General features: G+C 36.5%; 1 protein-coding gene across 1 annotated transcript; it reads right to left on the bottom strand.

Moving 5' to 3' along the window:
* Positions 1–156: 156 nt before the first annotated feature.
* Positions 157–13,695, bottom strand: LOC125188574 (Phosphatidylinositol 3- and 4-kinase family protein). The gene is made up of 26 exons (XM_048085508.2): positions 12,497–13,695; positions 12,025–12,366; positions 11,774–11,935; positions 11,410–11,580; positions 11,116–11,274; positions 10,890–11,017; positions 10,492–10,798; positions 9,302–9,470; positions 8,951–9,168; positions 8,251–8,409; positions 7,977–8,159; positions 7,355–7,864; positions 6,909–7,268; positions 6,242–6,456; positions 5,897–6,080; positions 5,653–5,789; positions 5,404–5,554; positions 4,804–5,070; positions 4,426–4,503; positions 4,272–4,343; positions 3,688–3,860; positions 3,408–3,603; positions 2,489–2,629; positions 1,413–1,621; positions 790–951; positions 157–700 (listed from the first exon to the last, which is right to left on the bottom strand). The coding sequence occupies exons 1-26, from the start codon at positions 13,385–13,387 to the stop codon at positions 442–444; spliced, it is 6,003 nt and encodes a 2,000-aa protein (XP_047941465.1). The 5' UTR covers positions 13,388–13,695; the 3' UTR covers positions 157–441.
* Between the last annotated feature and the right edge of the window lie 3,087 nt (positions 13,696–16,782).

The raw sequence follows: 16,782 nt of genomic DNA, 5'->3' as shown, positions 1-16,782 counted from the left end.
TAGCATACTTTTATCTCTTTATTCCCAAAGCAATTAATAACTCCCAACAGAATATGTTAAGGTGCTTATTTTCTGATTTTGAAATTAACATGCCATATTTTATAATAATCCCAGAGTTTCATGCATATAACCAAAGGAGAATATGAAATCATAATATCAAATATAAGTGGCACGAAATAAATTAATCGAATACTTCCATGACGAAATCGAGCTACATTTTTACAAGTTAATGGATCACACCACGCATCGCAACTCTGTTTCTCAGTTCTATCTGAAAAGGTTTAAACGAAACCACAAAAAATATAAATTAAATAAATTATCAGGAGCATCGATCCCCCAGCCATATAAACAACACCTATATTTTCGTGGTTTTCTCCTCATTTCCCAGCTACGAGATACAAGCGTCAAAAAACATAATGAGACCAAGATTATACAACTTCCTCATTTCTCAATGCCTTGCTGGAGATACTGAATCAAATCGTATCCAGCCGTCGTCCACTTATTGTACGCATCGGTGCATATGCGGATCATAAAATTGGCTGCTTCGCGCTCGCTCATTTCTGGATGGAATCTCTTTCGAAGATTTCCAATTGGATCTCCTCTGCTGAAGCAAGGCAACCCGCTGTCGAGCATCATGGCCACTGTGCTTAGGATCCCATCCATGTAGCGCCGTGCAGCAAGGTAACCCTTTACACACAAGCTGCGCAAGGAAAGATGAGAACGTTAGCTAGCATCAAGCATAATTCTTGAAAAGAGAGAAGACAGACCAAGATACTACTAACACATTACCTTACGAACTGGTACCACGTATCACTTTTCATCACCCCTGATGGGTCGAGTAGTTGAGTCATCTCGTGACTCAGCTTGAAGTGAGCACTTTCAAACCTCATGTTTCCACCAGGAGAAGTTTCCAATATAAAACCAAAATCAATATGAACGAGCCTACCTACACTGCATTCACAAAGAATCACAACAGGCTTAGCATGGTCAAAATTGATTGTCTGAGGATGTAAAAGATAGTACTCCCTATATTAAAACTAACTGCACAATTGAACCAACATAGATTTTCATGCTATACAAGTTGACTGTTAATGTATTTTAATCATCAATCACATTTTTTTTCATTCTGAATCATCATAGAGACTGTAATGCATCCTGATAACATGGTGTGTCTAATCATTCAACAACAAAACAATCCCCATCTCCTTAAGATAGAACATCAAAATATTTGTAGAATGTAAGAAAATAGAGTAAAAGTTGATTCATGCCAAAAAATAATGGCAATCTAAATAATGAACTTTGGAGACTTAAAGGATGGTATTGTGAGCCACAGAATCCATCTATGGATTTGCAATGACCAAGTAACGCTTTGGGTTATTGTATTTTAAGCATTGATGTGCATATGCACTTACCTGTCAAATAAAAGATTCCCATTATGTCTATCTTTTGGTTGAAGCAAGAGGCTAGCAACTGCATATCCAGCACTGCTAATGAGAAAATTCTCCCTAGCAGTTTCAAAGCTGGGTGATCCAACTGGCCCAAAGTCCTGTTGAAATATCTCATATAGACCACCATCAGTGGTCTCGCCCATCTGACTCCTACTTCGAGAATTAGGCACAACCTGTCAAGCATATAGGTAGGAAATTTAGGGCAAACATTGATAGGAAGCGGATATGAGAACATGTCGAGCTATTTAAGGGAATTGCTTCAGAGCTCAGCACCCATAGCTTATTCAAGAAGATGCACTGTGGATACAGCATAGAGCACCAGCTTCTTCAGAACAAATAAGTAATGCAAGTTAAATTTCCTTCTCGACAACCAACACAAGCCTTCTACATTTTCTCAACCAGATAGGACACCAACAATACATGTCAAAAAATATTTATTAGAATGGCATTTGGTAAGTTTTTTTTAAATATATTGCCTCATGACACTTTTCAGAATAAGTAATAACTTAAAGTTATAATGCTGATTGGTACAGTGGAGTAATCCTGAATACATTCTGAGAGTTACTACTTAATATTAGTGTAAGCCTCATACTTTGTCTTTGTGAACAACCATGTGCAAGTGAACCAGTTATTTAATATTCTCTTTATGGCCTCACAATCATGTTTGATCCATTAGAATGACAGTCCCATTTTTCTAAGAGTCCAATAGACAATTGTGCTTGTGTCGTTAATCATCATTCTGAGTTTCACACCTAGAACAGTTTAGTTTTGCTGCTTGCACAAATAAAAAATATGTGTTCTGCCGTACGAAATAAAACAGGATAGTCGACAGATCTCTTATTTTGTTAACTGATTCACCAAGTGGCGAGGTGCACATTAATATATTATCCACAATATCCAAGAAAAGCAAATTAGAAAGAAAGATAAAAGGCAATAGACGCATGATGAGCATTAAATTGTGAAGAAATCATATGGTAAAAAGTCAGGGCATGCCAAAAATTGTTCATAGAAGTATAATGTAATAGATGACGTTGACACACCTCAATAATTCCTCTCTCTGGGCCAGTTGGGAGTACTCCATAAGGAAACAAATAGAGACTAAGATCAACAGCTTCAAAGATGTCCTTCAAAAGCGAAATAACTTGCAAAGCAAGTACATCTTGTCGGCAGTCATCTCCAACCTACAAGCAAACCAGTTGCATCAGGATAAGAACCATATATTTTCAGACATGCTTATCTACTTCTCTTTGCTACAACTAGGAAACAAATTAACACGGATACTTTCATAATTGCATGCAGTACACAGGCATGCTGCAAACCACATAAAGAAGATTAACACATGCATAATCTTAGAAAGAGAGAACAAATCACAGACAGACACACAAAAAAGAAATTCCATCCTTATTACAAATCACTTACTGCCTAAAATGCCTCTTAAACAGTTTTCTAGTGAGGTCTTGGTTCATTACGTGCTAGGTTGCAAGATAACCAGCATTTCCACATAGCAGATAGCAAAGCACATAGTCCAATTAGGAAGGATATAACCATAACAGAGTATGAGATCATTAAGAAGTGCACCAAAAGATATGGTTATAGCTGAGCCAGGATGTATGGCTAAAAAGCTGCCTACATGATCCCAAATTAGTAAATCACAAAATAAAGATTTAGGTTCAAGGGCCCAACATGTACATATATTTAAAGTCTGCACAAACTTTGCAACAGATAGCCTCAGATCAAATACACAACTGCCTTTACTTAGTTGCTGTTCTGTCATAAGATCTTTCTGTTGTTGCTAATACATCAACCACTTTTTGATCTTATCTATCAGTCCGTCCTTATAAACTATAAACCAGGTAATATGTGCCTAGCAAACTCCAGTAGCCATTAGTTTTGCTCCAAACTTGAATTGAACTACGATGAACTATGCTAAGCACCCAATCCATTCAGAATGTCATATACCTTGAAAATACAAGCTTGAGGCTTTATTTCATTATGATCCCCATCCCGGTCGATGACATTGAATGTTATCATTATAGGAACTTTTGCTGCTGATTGTAAAGGTATTCCACTATCAACCTGTATACCCCTTACAAGTTTGCCGGGAGCAGTAGGTAGGTAGAGGTCATCTCCATCAACTTGGATTTTCTCCAATTCTCTATCAATATTAAAAAAAAAAGGTATCTCACCATTAACATTAAATAAGAGACACAGCAAGCAAAATTTGAATTGTAATTCCTACTTTCTTATGCCAGCCCGCCTATCCTCTTTTGGAATTGGAAAGAGGACACCGGATATAGATGTAACCTTGTCAAAGAAATCAAATTCTCTTTGAAAAATAGCCCGCGCTTTGGGACTGAAACCGTCAATTATTTTATCTCTTACTACTGGAAGCAAAGCTTGAAAGGCGACAGTCTGAAGAAAAAGAGAGGGAAAAAAAATTAGTTTTAAGTATAAAAAAGACCACAGCTTCAGAACTAAACTAAAATAGAAATGATGAAACAGAAACTGATTATTAAAGTATTTCCAAGGGAAACTATCATACTTGAGGACTGTTTTAGAATGGATATACTGCAAGCCATCTATTATCAGTCAACAAACAAAATCAATCTTCACATACAATAATATGTGACTATATATGACATTCAAATAAAGAAGTGCTTGGAATTCTGCAGAAGATCAATATAACATGCAGAAACATCTATGCCTATAACTATTAACATAATTATCATGGATTTAGAGAATACACACTAACGATTATAATGACGAATGAGTAAAAACAGAAAAAATTGTATTTTGTTCTTTTCTGCATCAGAAGAAGTATACCGTGGGAGACGGCAAAGGTGCATCTTTTGCCCCTGTCCCTGCCCCTGCCTCAGGAACACAGGCTTCTTCACCCTGTAAGGAAAATCCTGTCATAAATAATTCAAACAATAGATAAATTGCATAATATGCTGTATACCATCAGTAATTTTTTCACCTGTAAGTGCCATATCAGAATATGGGCAAAGATATCACTTCGTTGAGCAGCTCTAAGAAGGTAACCCTCAACCAACTTCTGCAAATCGAAATTGCTAATATGTAAAGTACAGTTCTGATATAATATACAAGGTAAAGTGAGAACGCTGAAAAAATTTCTTATTTAAGTGATGATTTCAAGTAAGATCATTTTCTTAAACATGCAAATACTAGTTGTTTCTATTATACAAATCAAGGGCGACTCAAGAGACATGGACTCATGGCACCAAACTAATAATACCACCTAGCTTGCAGTTTTAATATGTAGACTTCTTTACTTCACAATATCACTCTGCTATATGCCACCAAAATGCAATCACATGAAAGCAAGCCATCATACCCCTTCATCATGTCTTAGTGCCTGCACCAACTGAGGCATAAAGAATGTCACTCTATCAGGAGGATAAGATTCCAACACCCTGAGAACATAAGCCATGACTCGAGGGTGCCCTTTATATGCTGGGGTAAGGAACTCTAAAGCTTGCGTAATTGAACAAGCTGCCCAGTGTGGTAATTGTTGCAGAAGCGTTGAATTGTCGTCTACTGCTTTGGGGGTTATGAAATAAGGCAAAGCTTCTGGAATACTGCGTATCTCCGTTATATGTGACTAGTAAGAAGAAAAACAATGCACAGGTTAAAACCATGTCAAAACAAATAATGAAAAAAGATGGAAAATACAACCAATATGTATGTGTTTTAAAATGAAAAGTCTCATCTACATCTTTCATCTTATACATAATAGTCTTACTCGAAATGGGAAATCTGAAACTGTATTAAGAACATACTAATAGGCTCAGAAAGGAGCTGTTTGTTGTAAGGCTTTCTTGCTTTAATTAAGATTCTTATTGAATTTTTGTATGTGTGAATTTACTCACTCCTAAACTGATATGTTGTGCTAACATGTAAATTTATTTAGTCTCAGGAAAGTTCACAAGTGTACTTGGACTAGCTGCGTGATTTCAGTCTTCAGAGAAGAATTTGCTGGAAATCGTGCACCTAATGACAGAGCAATCTGAGGATCGACGGTAAAAGCAGTCCTTGCACACTCAGCCCATTTGTCGGAGCTAATTTTAAGCCGGGAAGAGCTTTCCCTGTACACGAGTTCAGTATTGGAGATATCATATATATCACCACAGCTAAACTAAAGCAAAATCCAATGAAATAGTTTGAAAAGGTCAACGATCATTACTTTGATCCAACAGGATGAGCCCAAACCTCAAGTCTGTCAGCTTCGTGTTGGCATAACATAAGAAGTAACTGTCTCCGCTTCTCTCGCCCAACAGCATAGTTATCCATCTGACCCCAGATAGGATGATAGTGATCCTTCTGCAGAACATAAGAATTTTTCCTCAGCTTCGTAAAACCCATGCATAAAGAATATCAAATGTTTATGGTGTAGGTCTATGCACTTCAGGATTTTTATAATTACTTACAGAGTCATTTGTGGAGCTGCCATTTTCAACACCCCGAGCTTTCGGATCATGGTGTGTTGGGTCAACCCGCTCATTAGAAAGATGATGGACAAACACTAAAACGGATTGAGCTTCACTCTGGGCAAAATATTTGTTTCTCGAATCATACCACTCTGGCTGGTGAGCAAACCACCCTAAGGCAGCTCTTTTGAAACGGAAAAAATATTATAAAAAGGAATAGAATCAGAGGTCTACACTGAGTCAAAGTAATCAAACAACTGAAAAAAAGTTCAGGCCAGCTCAGTGTACAGATACACTCAGTTAATATGTAAAAAATAAATTTATGAACATGACAAAATGCTATACCTATATATTCTATCTTCCAGCAACTGAAGCCCTGATCTGAAATTCTGAAGGTTTCCCTGTGTATGACACGAACAAAATTTCACGCCAAAAAGCATAAGGGTGAAGAAAGTTCCTACGGCAACTGGATGTCGAGTAAAATTCCAGGGGAGTTTTGTTGTCCCTTGTAACATCCGGCCAAGTAGCAAAAGCTGTTCAACACTGTCATGCCGAACTACCTGAAAAGACAATATTTCAAAGCAACAAGTTAACGCGCATTCATAAGTGCGTTACAGCTTAAGGAACCCACGACAAAAATATTTTTTGTCATGCAACATTTCTAACTTGTCATCTTTGGCAGATTATTTAGTAATCCCTCCGTCCCACAAGAATATCCACTTTTGGTTGGGCACGGGTTTTAATGCACAATTGGTAAAGTAAGAGAGAAGTAGAAAGAAAAAGTAATCAAAGTATTGTTAGTGGAGAATGGATCCCACCGTATAAGAGAGAAAAGAGTTTCCAAATTTAGAAAGTGTATATTCTTGTGGGACGGACTAAAAAGGAAAGAGGGCATATTCTTGCGGGATGGAGGATATAGAATTAAAGCATAACATTTGGGATCAGAATTAAAATTTGATACAGACGACAGAGGCTTTAAATGAGGCCTATGAGAGTAGATGTTGAATCTTACTTCAAATCGATCAATAAAAAATCCAAGCCACAGTCTATGCGCCATTATTTGTTCAACCGGGTCCTTCTCTGGCCGCAACTGGGGCTCACCAGCTACAAGTTGGGGCCTCAATTTCGCAGAAGGTCCAGAACACCTTATATCCGAAGCAAATAGGCCTCGCTTAGTGTCTATTGTCCATAGCCATGCATCTACCAGCTCAGCAAGAACTACCGAACCCAACTGAGGAGCAGCAGAAACCAGCCATGTCCAGATGAACACGCCAGTCTCCACAGCATCAAGTGTGGTTATGTAAGCTGGACACCAGCAAAGAAGGCGCAGAAGTTGAGAAAAACTCTCGGGATTTGATTTTGAATCTGAATCCTGATAAAATATGTTATATCATGTTTAAAAAGACAAGAAATTGAAGTCATAACTAATATAAGGAGAAGTTTACACAAAGTTATTACCAGATTGGAAAGAAGCAAAGCAGTGGCTTGAGAACAAGTTTCACGGAAAGATGATTTATCTACTTCTTCCCCTTTCTCTGCAACAGTTACAAACTTCTGAAGCAGCTTTACGAATTTGGAAAGCAATACCTCATTGAAGGATTCTTTTTTGGGCTGTGGTGGCTGTGCCGACCCATCTGGATTATCTTGATTTAGACCAACAGTAGATTGATCAAGACCACCAATGCTCTCATATAATCTTCTCATTCCAGCAATTTCTCCTGCATGGTTACACTTTGCTGTCGCACTGACCATACCAGTACCAAGAACCTCCAAATTGAATCCATCCATCAACTTCAGGTTTCCACCTGATGCAGCAGCGGCGGCCGCCATAACTGCAGGAATATTTGCAGTTTTTGGACCGTTCCAACAATCATTTTTACCTGTGCCTATCCGTATCTCAGACAATAGAGAAACAACATCAGCTGTTGGCTGTGTTCTCTGCCAAGTATTAGCCTTGCAAAGGTTTTCCTGAATATAGAAAGGGTACAAGAAGAGCTGAGATTCCATATAGAAAGACCGAGGAAAAAAATAAGAAAAATGCAATGAGTATAGATGCCTTCCAGTAAAGAAAGTTACAAACCTGAAGAAGACCCTGACTAGTGCACGGAGCATGTGAAAGCGACACAACAATCCACTCACGGACAACCTTTTGGTACAAAGTTCGGACACTGGTAATGTAGGCAGGATCACTCACAACAGCAGAAGGTGGATCATTATGCATTGAAAGCAGAAGAGCATCCAAACAAGATGAATTCCACAATATCTGCAAGACATGTAAACCATATACAGGTATTCTTAGAATGTGAGCTAGAAAATGAAGTGTGAGATGATGAGAAAACCATATGGCATTTTACCTGAGGTAATCTCTCTCTGAGTTGAGTTAACAAAGTAATAGATATGTCTCGTACATGCTCATCCCTTTGGGACAAGTTTTTTATTAGAAAACAGGCATGAACCGAGAGAGTAGACTCCCTAATCTCAGCTTCAGGCCCAGTCTCAGATGCTCTATCCTCCTACAGAAAGTTGATATAGACCATGACATTTAGGGAAGGAATCTCTATAATAGAATAAAGAAAAGCATATTGAGAGAAAGAAACAAACAGAATAAACAAACAACTTACAAGCTTAGAGCACATTATATAAATTAAATTGGAAAACTGTTCTTATAAAGGTCACCAGAATTAAGGAGTACTCCCTCTGTTCCATAGTAGTGGAGGCATTTCTTTTGGGCATGCGATTCAAGAAAAATTGTGTTTAAGTGAGTTAAGTAAGGAAAGAATAAAGTAGGTAATGAAAAAGGTATAGAGATGAAGAGTGAATAAAGTAAAGAGAGAGTAAAGTAAGTGAGAAAAAATGTGATGACTTTTACTAAAATGGGAAATGCCTCCACTACTATGGAACGGAGGGAGTACAAGTAATGCCAGCAGTTACCCAAAAAAACGAAATATCCCAATAAGACCGCTAAATTGTCAATATAATGCCCAAAAGAATAAGCCAAACTTGTGCAGATCCACAAACAAGACAAAACAGAAGAGAGGATGAGAAGGAGAATACCAGCCAAGTTATTGCTGTTTCAAATGCCCGATGAACAATAGCAGTCAAACACTGAGATACAGCAGGCATAAGATTAGGACTTCTTAGGTATTCAAAGGCGCAGCTGAAGGCACTCCGAGAGCCAGTTGCATTTGGGTTTCCATTCAGAATACCTCCATTGCTGCTAAATCGTATTATCTCTAGAAATGCCACTGCTAAAAGATAGGTTGCTTTCACACCTGCAGAAATCAAATATGGTATCCAAATTTTTAGGATTGGAGTCAATCACTTAAGTAAAAGAATGGTGACTAATTTCAATACATCCAAATATAGGAGTCTGATTTGCCTAAAAAAAATATGCTATTCAAAGACCTGAGATTGTACTCATTGCAGAAACCTCCACCCGCCCTCCTAAAGCAGCAGCAAGAGCACTTCTTTGAGTCACAGCAGCTTTCTCATTCCCACTCCCTCGACGACTACCTGGGTTGTGCAGAGCATTGAGTTCCAACTCATCTTCAAGCCATTTCACAGAGCTCACAACCTGAACAAACAATTTTGCCATCAGAAAATTAGTTTTAACAAGTACTTAGTACATGTAACTAAAACATCAATGATGGCCCCAAGTAACGGATATAAAATCAAATAATAAGAATATCCAAAACACTACTACCATAAACTTGACATAAGATACATGCCAGGAATGATTTGACCTGTTTAAGAGACCTTATACAGTTACTCTCCACCTTATCAACTTTGATTTCATTTTAGAAACCAATTAAGAAAAGAGTTTTTAATCATCATTGTAAATCTACACAGGGAACAATGAAGTTATTCAACAAAAGGTTAAAGGACTCTAATATTGATTCTAGCAGTTCAAGAGTATCATTTTACAATACATGCTAAGATAAATGAACTAAAATACCCTCTGAAATAAGAGTAAACCCAATGTCTTAGTTGCTTTAGTTGAACATGCAGTGCATGCTACTATCATTCACTTTTTTTCTATTTTTCACAGTGAAATCTAAATTCCTGATAGCATGAAAAGGAAATATATCAAGCATTCTTTGTTTCTTACTACCATCTTTCTTTCCAATTCAGATCCTTGAGCCAAGAAAGAGGACTAGACATATATGACACCATTTGTAATATTCAAGTAATTAATCTAAAGAGAAAAGAGATATTCGGATACAAAACAATTCATGATTTAACCATTAAACGACATTTTAATCATACTGTTTACGATTCAAAATGTTCAAAGCCAAGTGAAGTCCAATTTTATTGGTGGATTCATGTACATAGAATACAGAGAGATATCATGCTTCACATTGATAGGGACAAATGGACTTTAGTGAACGCAAAATAAAGTTTAAATCACCATGGTTCCAGCAGAACAAGCTTGCACAAGTATATTTGAGTATATTGATGAATGATGGTTATAATCAGAGGTAGGAAAATCCAATAATTTCTTTTTTATTTCAAATCAATAAAGTTACCCCAGTAAAAAAGAAGTTGGCCAAGAGCGAAGATAACTGAGTGCTTATTTAATAACTAGGTTAACTTACGAGAGGTGGGGTCCCTTGAGAAATACGTTGAACAGCAGTAGACCATAATGAATTCCACATGTATGGTCCACCCACAGCTTGGAGAGCAGTGGTACCCACACTGCCTGCACTATTAAGTGAAGTTGAAACTGACTTTGACGTAGCTGCAGTTTTCTGTATCGGTGGTGCTAACCCAAAGAGCGCAATATAGAACCACAAGTTACGAAATAGCTTTAAGAGTGAAGGTTCTATATCTACACAAGGATCAAAATCAGAACATATTTCAGCCACAGCAGGAAGAAGAGGACCAAGAAAATCTGCTCCACTCCTGAAAAATATTGATTTAACTAGTTGGTAAGTCACTCATGAATTAGTATCCAAAAACTGAATTTTTTCAAACAACAATTGCTAAACTTTACCTTCCACTTTTGGACTCTGCCGCCAGGCCGACATCTGAGCAAAGTGATAGTAAGCGGTGACGGTAATCTGACCGCAACTTATTACATGTAATACCACTTGCAATCAACAAAAATCCTGCAGGTAATGTCTAGAGGTGATTGAATCAGTGAGCAACTATTTGCCACAGCAGAATTCCACCCCTTGTGGAGTATCCTACAAATATTCAGATGCAATGTTGAAACATACCTCAATACGTTCCGTTGTCGCCTCAGGTGCCTGGGTTTTACTTTCAGCAGAGCCAACTTCTGAGAGTTTGCCCATGTAGCTTCGAGTCATCAAAACCACTGCTTCACGGTAAGACTTCTCAAAACCTAAACTCGCCATGCGAGAAACAGCATCAAGAAGCTGCAGTAACTCAACAAAAGCAGGTTGAGAAAATAATGCAAGATAAAATTTATAAGAAAAGGCAAAAATGAAATGACATAGCAAGAAGCTCGAGAGAAAGCATAAGGATTTTATTTTAAAGAGATTGGAACTTACGCGAAGCCTCAATAACCCAGGAGTCGAAGCATCACCTTCTTCTAAGCTTTCAATAAAAAGGGGTAGTATCATATCTACAACTTCATGCTTCTTAACGAAAACATTGAGCTCAGCCAACAAATGTATGATGTTCAGCTGTATAGGTGGGGTTGCTGGCTTCTCTTTTCCATCCTGATAAAGAACATAAGAATGTCAAGCCAAAATCAGAAGAATGTGTGAGTGTCTTGGTCGATTGGCCTCACTGAAATTTACTTTGTCCATTGTTTTCTAACTTTTAATCGAAAATTCAATAAAATGTTATGCATCTTATTGTTAACATAAAAGAAACAGTTGCCAGCCTGGAATAGTGTTAATGGATACTAACCTCTTCGTCGTAATCGTTTCGTTCACGAATACTAGTTGCCAGTCCCATGATAAAGGTATCCAAGGGAGCCCGATCCCTGGACCAACCGAATTCAATTAACTCACAACATGTTTTCAGGACACTATTGAACATAGATCCTTGACTGCTAACTGAAGTATCGGCCTGTTCACAAAAGATCATAAGGAAGAAAAAAGATTGTTTCATGATACTAACTATCATACGGAGCAAGTCCAGCCAAAAACTGAGTATACCTGAGCGCAAGTAGCCAGCACAAGGGGTTTAAAACGAATAAGCAGAACCCGGAGGAGCTGACCTCCACGAATAACAGCAGCTTGAGAGATGCCAGCAATCAAACAGCCAAAAAGATCTTCACAAGCTCTCAATTTACGCCACACGGAGAACAAGCATGCCTCCGCAGCCTCAATTAACAATCCAAGAGCTCCATGCAACAATTTTTTTGAAGACTTTCCTTCTGTGTCAAGAGATGCGAGAGTCTTGATTTGCAGCAACGCAGCCGCTTGATACACTGACAGCTTTCTGTTTATCCTGACTTTCAGCAACTGCCCCTGCTCCGACCAATCGCGCTTCCGTATCTGTCAATGCCACAAACAATTTCAGCGATAATTGTTTATGCATTAATTTCAATATATATTTAGCAGTATCAAATTTAATGGCAACCACCTTGACACGGAATTGTGCAAGTTTATTAGAGTTAGTCATTACCTTCAGGAAATCAGCCATTGAGCTAAGTTGACTCTTTGCTATTCCCCGCACTTGCTCTGTAAGGCGGGGATCAATAGCCACCTTGCTGCATACATGTCCAATCAACTTGAAAACAATTTCTTGTTTTTCAAGACCCTCCACCGGTTCGTCCTCGAAGAATTTTAAGTTCTTCTTATAAGCTGCAGGAGCAGATAAGTCTCCATTGCTTTTCCAAGAAACGTTGTCCACCCCATTCGCCACAATACCAGAGCTGCTTGATGAATCTGCAGAAACATTAGGGGACTGATTATAGTTCCCACTCAGCGGAGAGCCCTGCGCCGAACCTACATCAGGGGTCAAAATTCCTTCCTTTGGAGAAGTAGGAACCCCAACATCAAAGCGATCAAGAAGAAATCGTATCAATTTATTGGCATCAGCAGAAAGAATAGGAGGGAAATTCGAACATAGAGCATTCAAGAAAACCCTAGATATGCTTGAATCAGCATTCGCCATCGTCTGAAGTACAATTTCCCCCGTGAATCCCGCAACATCACTAGAAAACTTAGGACATAGTTCGGCCGCATTCGAAATGTAACTCATGAAATCGGTGAAGAACGAAGAAACATCCGCGGGATAAAACGCCTGCGGCCAGAATTTGGGATTAAAGGTCAAAGGAATTGAGCGGTAAAACGCGAGAATCAGCGCCTTGGGGGTTTCGTGTTCCGAATTCGGGCATTTCGAAAGGAATCGCGCGACCGCGAGTATCGCATGGAGTTGAGACCTGGAAACCGTCGGCGATCCCGTCATCAGCGACTCCGCCGGCGGGCAGCGGCTGCAAATCCACGCTATCTTATTACCAAATTGCGCAGGATTCTGCGCGATTAAATCGCAGAGCTCCACCAACGACTCCATCGCTCGAAATCTAACTACGATTCGTATAGATTCTCAAAATTCCAACTCAATTCTCATTGATCAAAAGCAGAAGGTGCCGCCGAGATTCACAACAACTGAATGCGGTGGGTTTCGGAACGGAATCCAGCAAAATTAGGGTTTATGAACAGCGGCGGAGATGGGGAACAGATGCCGGGGATGAAACGGCGCCGTATTGAGACTTTCGCTCTTCGTCTTCGCCCCGAGTTGTGCAGCGTTGAGGGCACACATTACCGCGCCTCCGTTTTTTCAGATCTTTTTGTTTTTGTCTGTGCCTTCCTTTTTCTTCTTTTGTTTTATAAATTTTTCTTAATTTTGTGTATCAAATTCTATTTTTTCCTTTTTTGTATAACTCCGAAAAAATAGGAAAAAGGGATGGTACGGCTTGTTCTTGTGATTTTTTATACATAAAAAAACAAAGTATTGCTAGTAATTTAAATCAACTAATTTGATGAACAAAGTATTGCTACTAGTAATTTAAATCAACTAATTTGATGAACCAAATTACTATAAGTAATGATTCCAGTGTCAAATTTACAAATTGATGAACTAAATTATAAGTAATGATTTCAGTGTCAAATTTACAAATTGATGAACTAAATTATACTCCCTCCCTCGCATAAAAATATGTAATTTTTATTTTCATCTGATCCACAAAAATATGTGCATTCCATTTCCTAAAAGTTATAGTATTAATTTAATAATATAGATCTCACTATTCACTAACATTATTTTAACTATCATTCTCCTCTTCTTTTTTACTTTATCAATTTTATCTTAATACTGATGGTATCTTTTACTTTACTAATTTTATCTTATTTTTCATGTCACATTCGTTACTCATATTTTTTACAAGACAGAAGGAGTAAGTAATGATTTCAGTGTCAAATTTTATAATATTTGATTTTAATTTTATTTTTCTGCAAGAAAATGAATTTGATTGGCGGCAGCCGGCCGCCTATTTCATTGTTACTTGGTTAGTTGCGGGCCGTAACTATTGTGTAGAGGAAAAGCCAATAGTTTTGAAATAAAGATTCGACCATTTATTAAAACATTCAATTTGCTTACTTAAACTTGTATTGCGTTGGTTCAATCTCACAATTCAATTTTAAATGAATAATTATGAAATAATTAGTTTTAGCTAACTTCTTATGACTAAAATAATCTCACAACTCAATCCTGAATTGAGATTATATATTTCTATTATTTTATCTTGTCAACCAAACACCACTCAAACGTGAATAAATTCTCCCATCGGTGCTCAAGCTCAACCATCATGTCATTTACAATATATTTTTAAAAAATAAAATAAGATCTCTCTCTTATAAACATCGTGATCTCATTTACTCCAACCTACATTCTCCATCTCTATTTCTTTTAGCAACTAATGAGGTCGCATCAAATGGCACAATCTCTTACTATTTTATTTTATTTTATTTTATTTTAAATAATAAAAATATATAAAAATTATAACAAAATTTATTAATTTTCATCTATAAATAAATATCACAATTGCTATAGTCTTGCACACAAAAATAATGTATCTAATTTTTTCTCCTCAAATAGTCAATCTTCTTTGATGCTGCTTTAGTGCGTAAAAAAATGGAGTTAGACGCTGAATTTGAGAAAGAAAATGAGAGGATGTTAGAACTATTGTTGAATCTTACTGAAAAGGTTAACCGAATTAGTAAAAACTGAAAGTGTAAAACAATCTTATTAATTTTATGTAAGTTTTGAATTTTGTTCTTTATTAATTGTCAATTTCGGTGTAATTTTTATTTAATAAATTATCCAGATAATAATTACTAAAAAAATATTAAAATTTTGTTCTTTCTACTAGCACTTCTACTAGCACAATGTTGGTAACAGAAAGAGCTCGATAAACAAGAGGTGCTAGAAAATTTGCGAGCAAAATGGAGGTGCTAGAAGAATTGCGAGCAAAATGGAGGTGCTAGAAATATTGCGAGCACATAGTTTGGCCGACATCCACCATTAGCGAGCAAAAAGGTGGTCGCAAAAGAACTTCTGCTCGCAAAACTACTCACAAATTTGCTACAAGCGCTATAGCTAGCAGAGTTGGTGCTCGCAATCTGCTAGCAATACTTATGTTTGCGAGCACTTTAATACAGGTTTGCTAGCACTATTGTGCTCACAAATGGGCGCTTTTTTTTATAGTGAATTTGTTGATGAGAATAATATATTATTTGATTCACCAAATTTCTATTCAATCTAAAAATTTTGTCCTTTCCAAAAATATGTATTTCTAATTTCGTATTTTAATCATTATAATTTATGTTTTTTATTTATTTATTTTTATAATTTTTTGATAAACTATCAAAAAAAATATAATTATGGTCGAAGAATATTAATGAGATGAAAACTAATTAAATATTTAAAAAGTTGACTGGATATATTGTGTTAGATTGATGCTAGTAATCACGTCTAACATAGTTCGTTCAATTTCAATATTTTGTCCTTGCTCTTTTTTCTTTGTTTCATAAATAAGAAAAACATTAATACTCTAACAAAGTCTGTTTTGTTATTTTTCGAAATATTTTTTCAACAATATAATTTATTTGTTTTCAATATTACGTATTACTCGCATTACTTTCATTTGCAATGTTTGATTATTAAAAAAAATTAAAAAAATCACTATTTGATTGTTTTCTTAGAGTTGTAGTAATTTATTATTCATAAGATTCTATTATTAACAAGCTCTATTAGCTTATTTAATTTTAGTTTTGTTTATTATTCATGCTATTTAACTTTAATTTTTGTTATTTTGAAAAAAATAAGTTCCAATCACCGAATAATTATTCTAATAAAAGCAATGGCGGATCCAGGATATAAAACTCGTGGGGTCGGACATAGTGAAAAATATATTATTATATATTTATTTAAATAATTATTATTTTAAAAAGTAAAAATATTTAAATGGAGTAATATTTTGAGAAAAAAAAAACACATTAAAATTTAAGTAATACTATTATTTTTCATTATACACTTTAGTTGATTCTTACTAATATCCATATCACAAATTTATGTGCGTTCGGATTATTTGTATTCTAAAGTATTTTTAAATTTGTGATACGTCATGTAATTTACAAACACTATCGTGTTGATTAACTTTTTTGCCAAAGTATATAGTACTAATATGCAAATACCGAAGACCAATCCTAATAAAATAGAGGAGGGGTGACTTAAATTGTACTCTTTCTTTTTATATTGTACTCTTTCATCCCAGAAGAATATACACTCTTTCTTTTTTAGTCCGTCCCACCAGAATATACACTTTTTAATTTTGGAAAATCTCTTCTCTCTAATAAGTTTAGACCGGTTCTCCACTAACAATACTTTAGTTACCTTTTCTCTCTACA

This window comes from Salvia hispanica, chromosome 5, assembly GCF_029641045.1.
Source record: "Salvia hispanica isolate PSC_SH4W2 chromosome 5, Shi_PSC_v1, whole genome shotgun sequence".
In the NCBI taxonomy this organism is placed as follows: domain Eukaryota; kingdom Viridiplantae; phylum Streptophyta; class Magnoliopsida; order Lamiales; family Lamiaceae; genus Salvia; species Salvia hispanica.
This window is presented reverse-complemented; position numbering and strand designations above follow the sequence as displayed.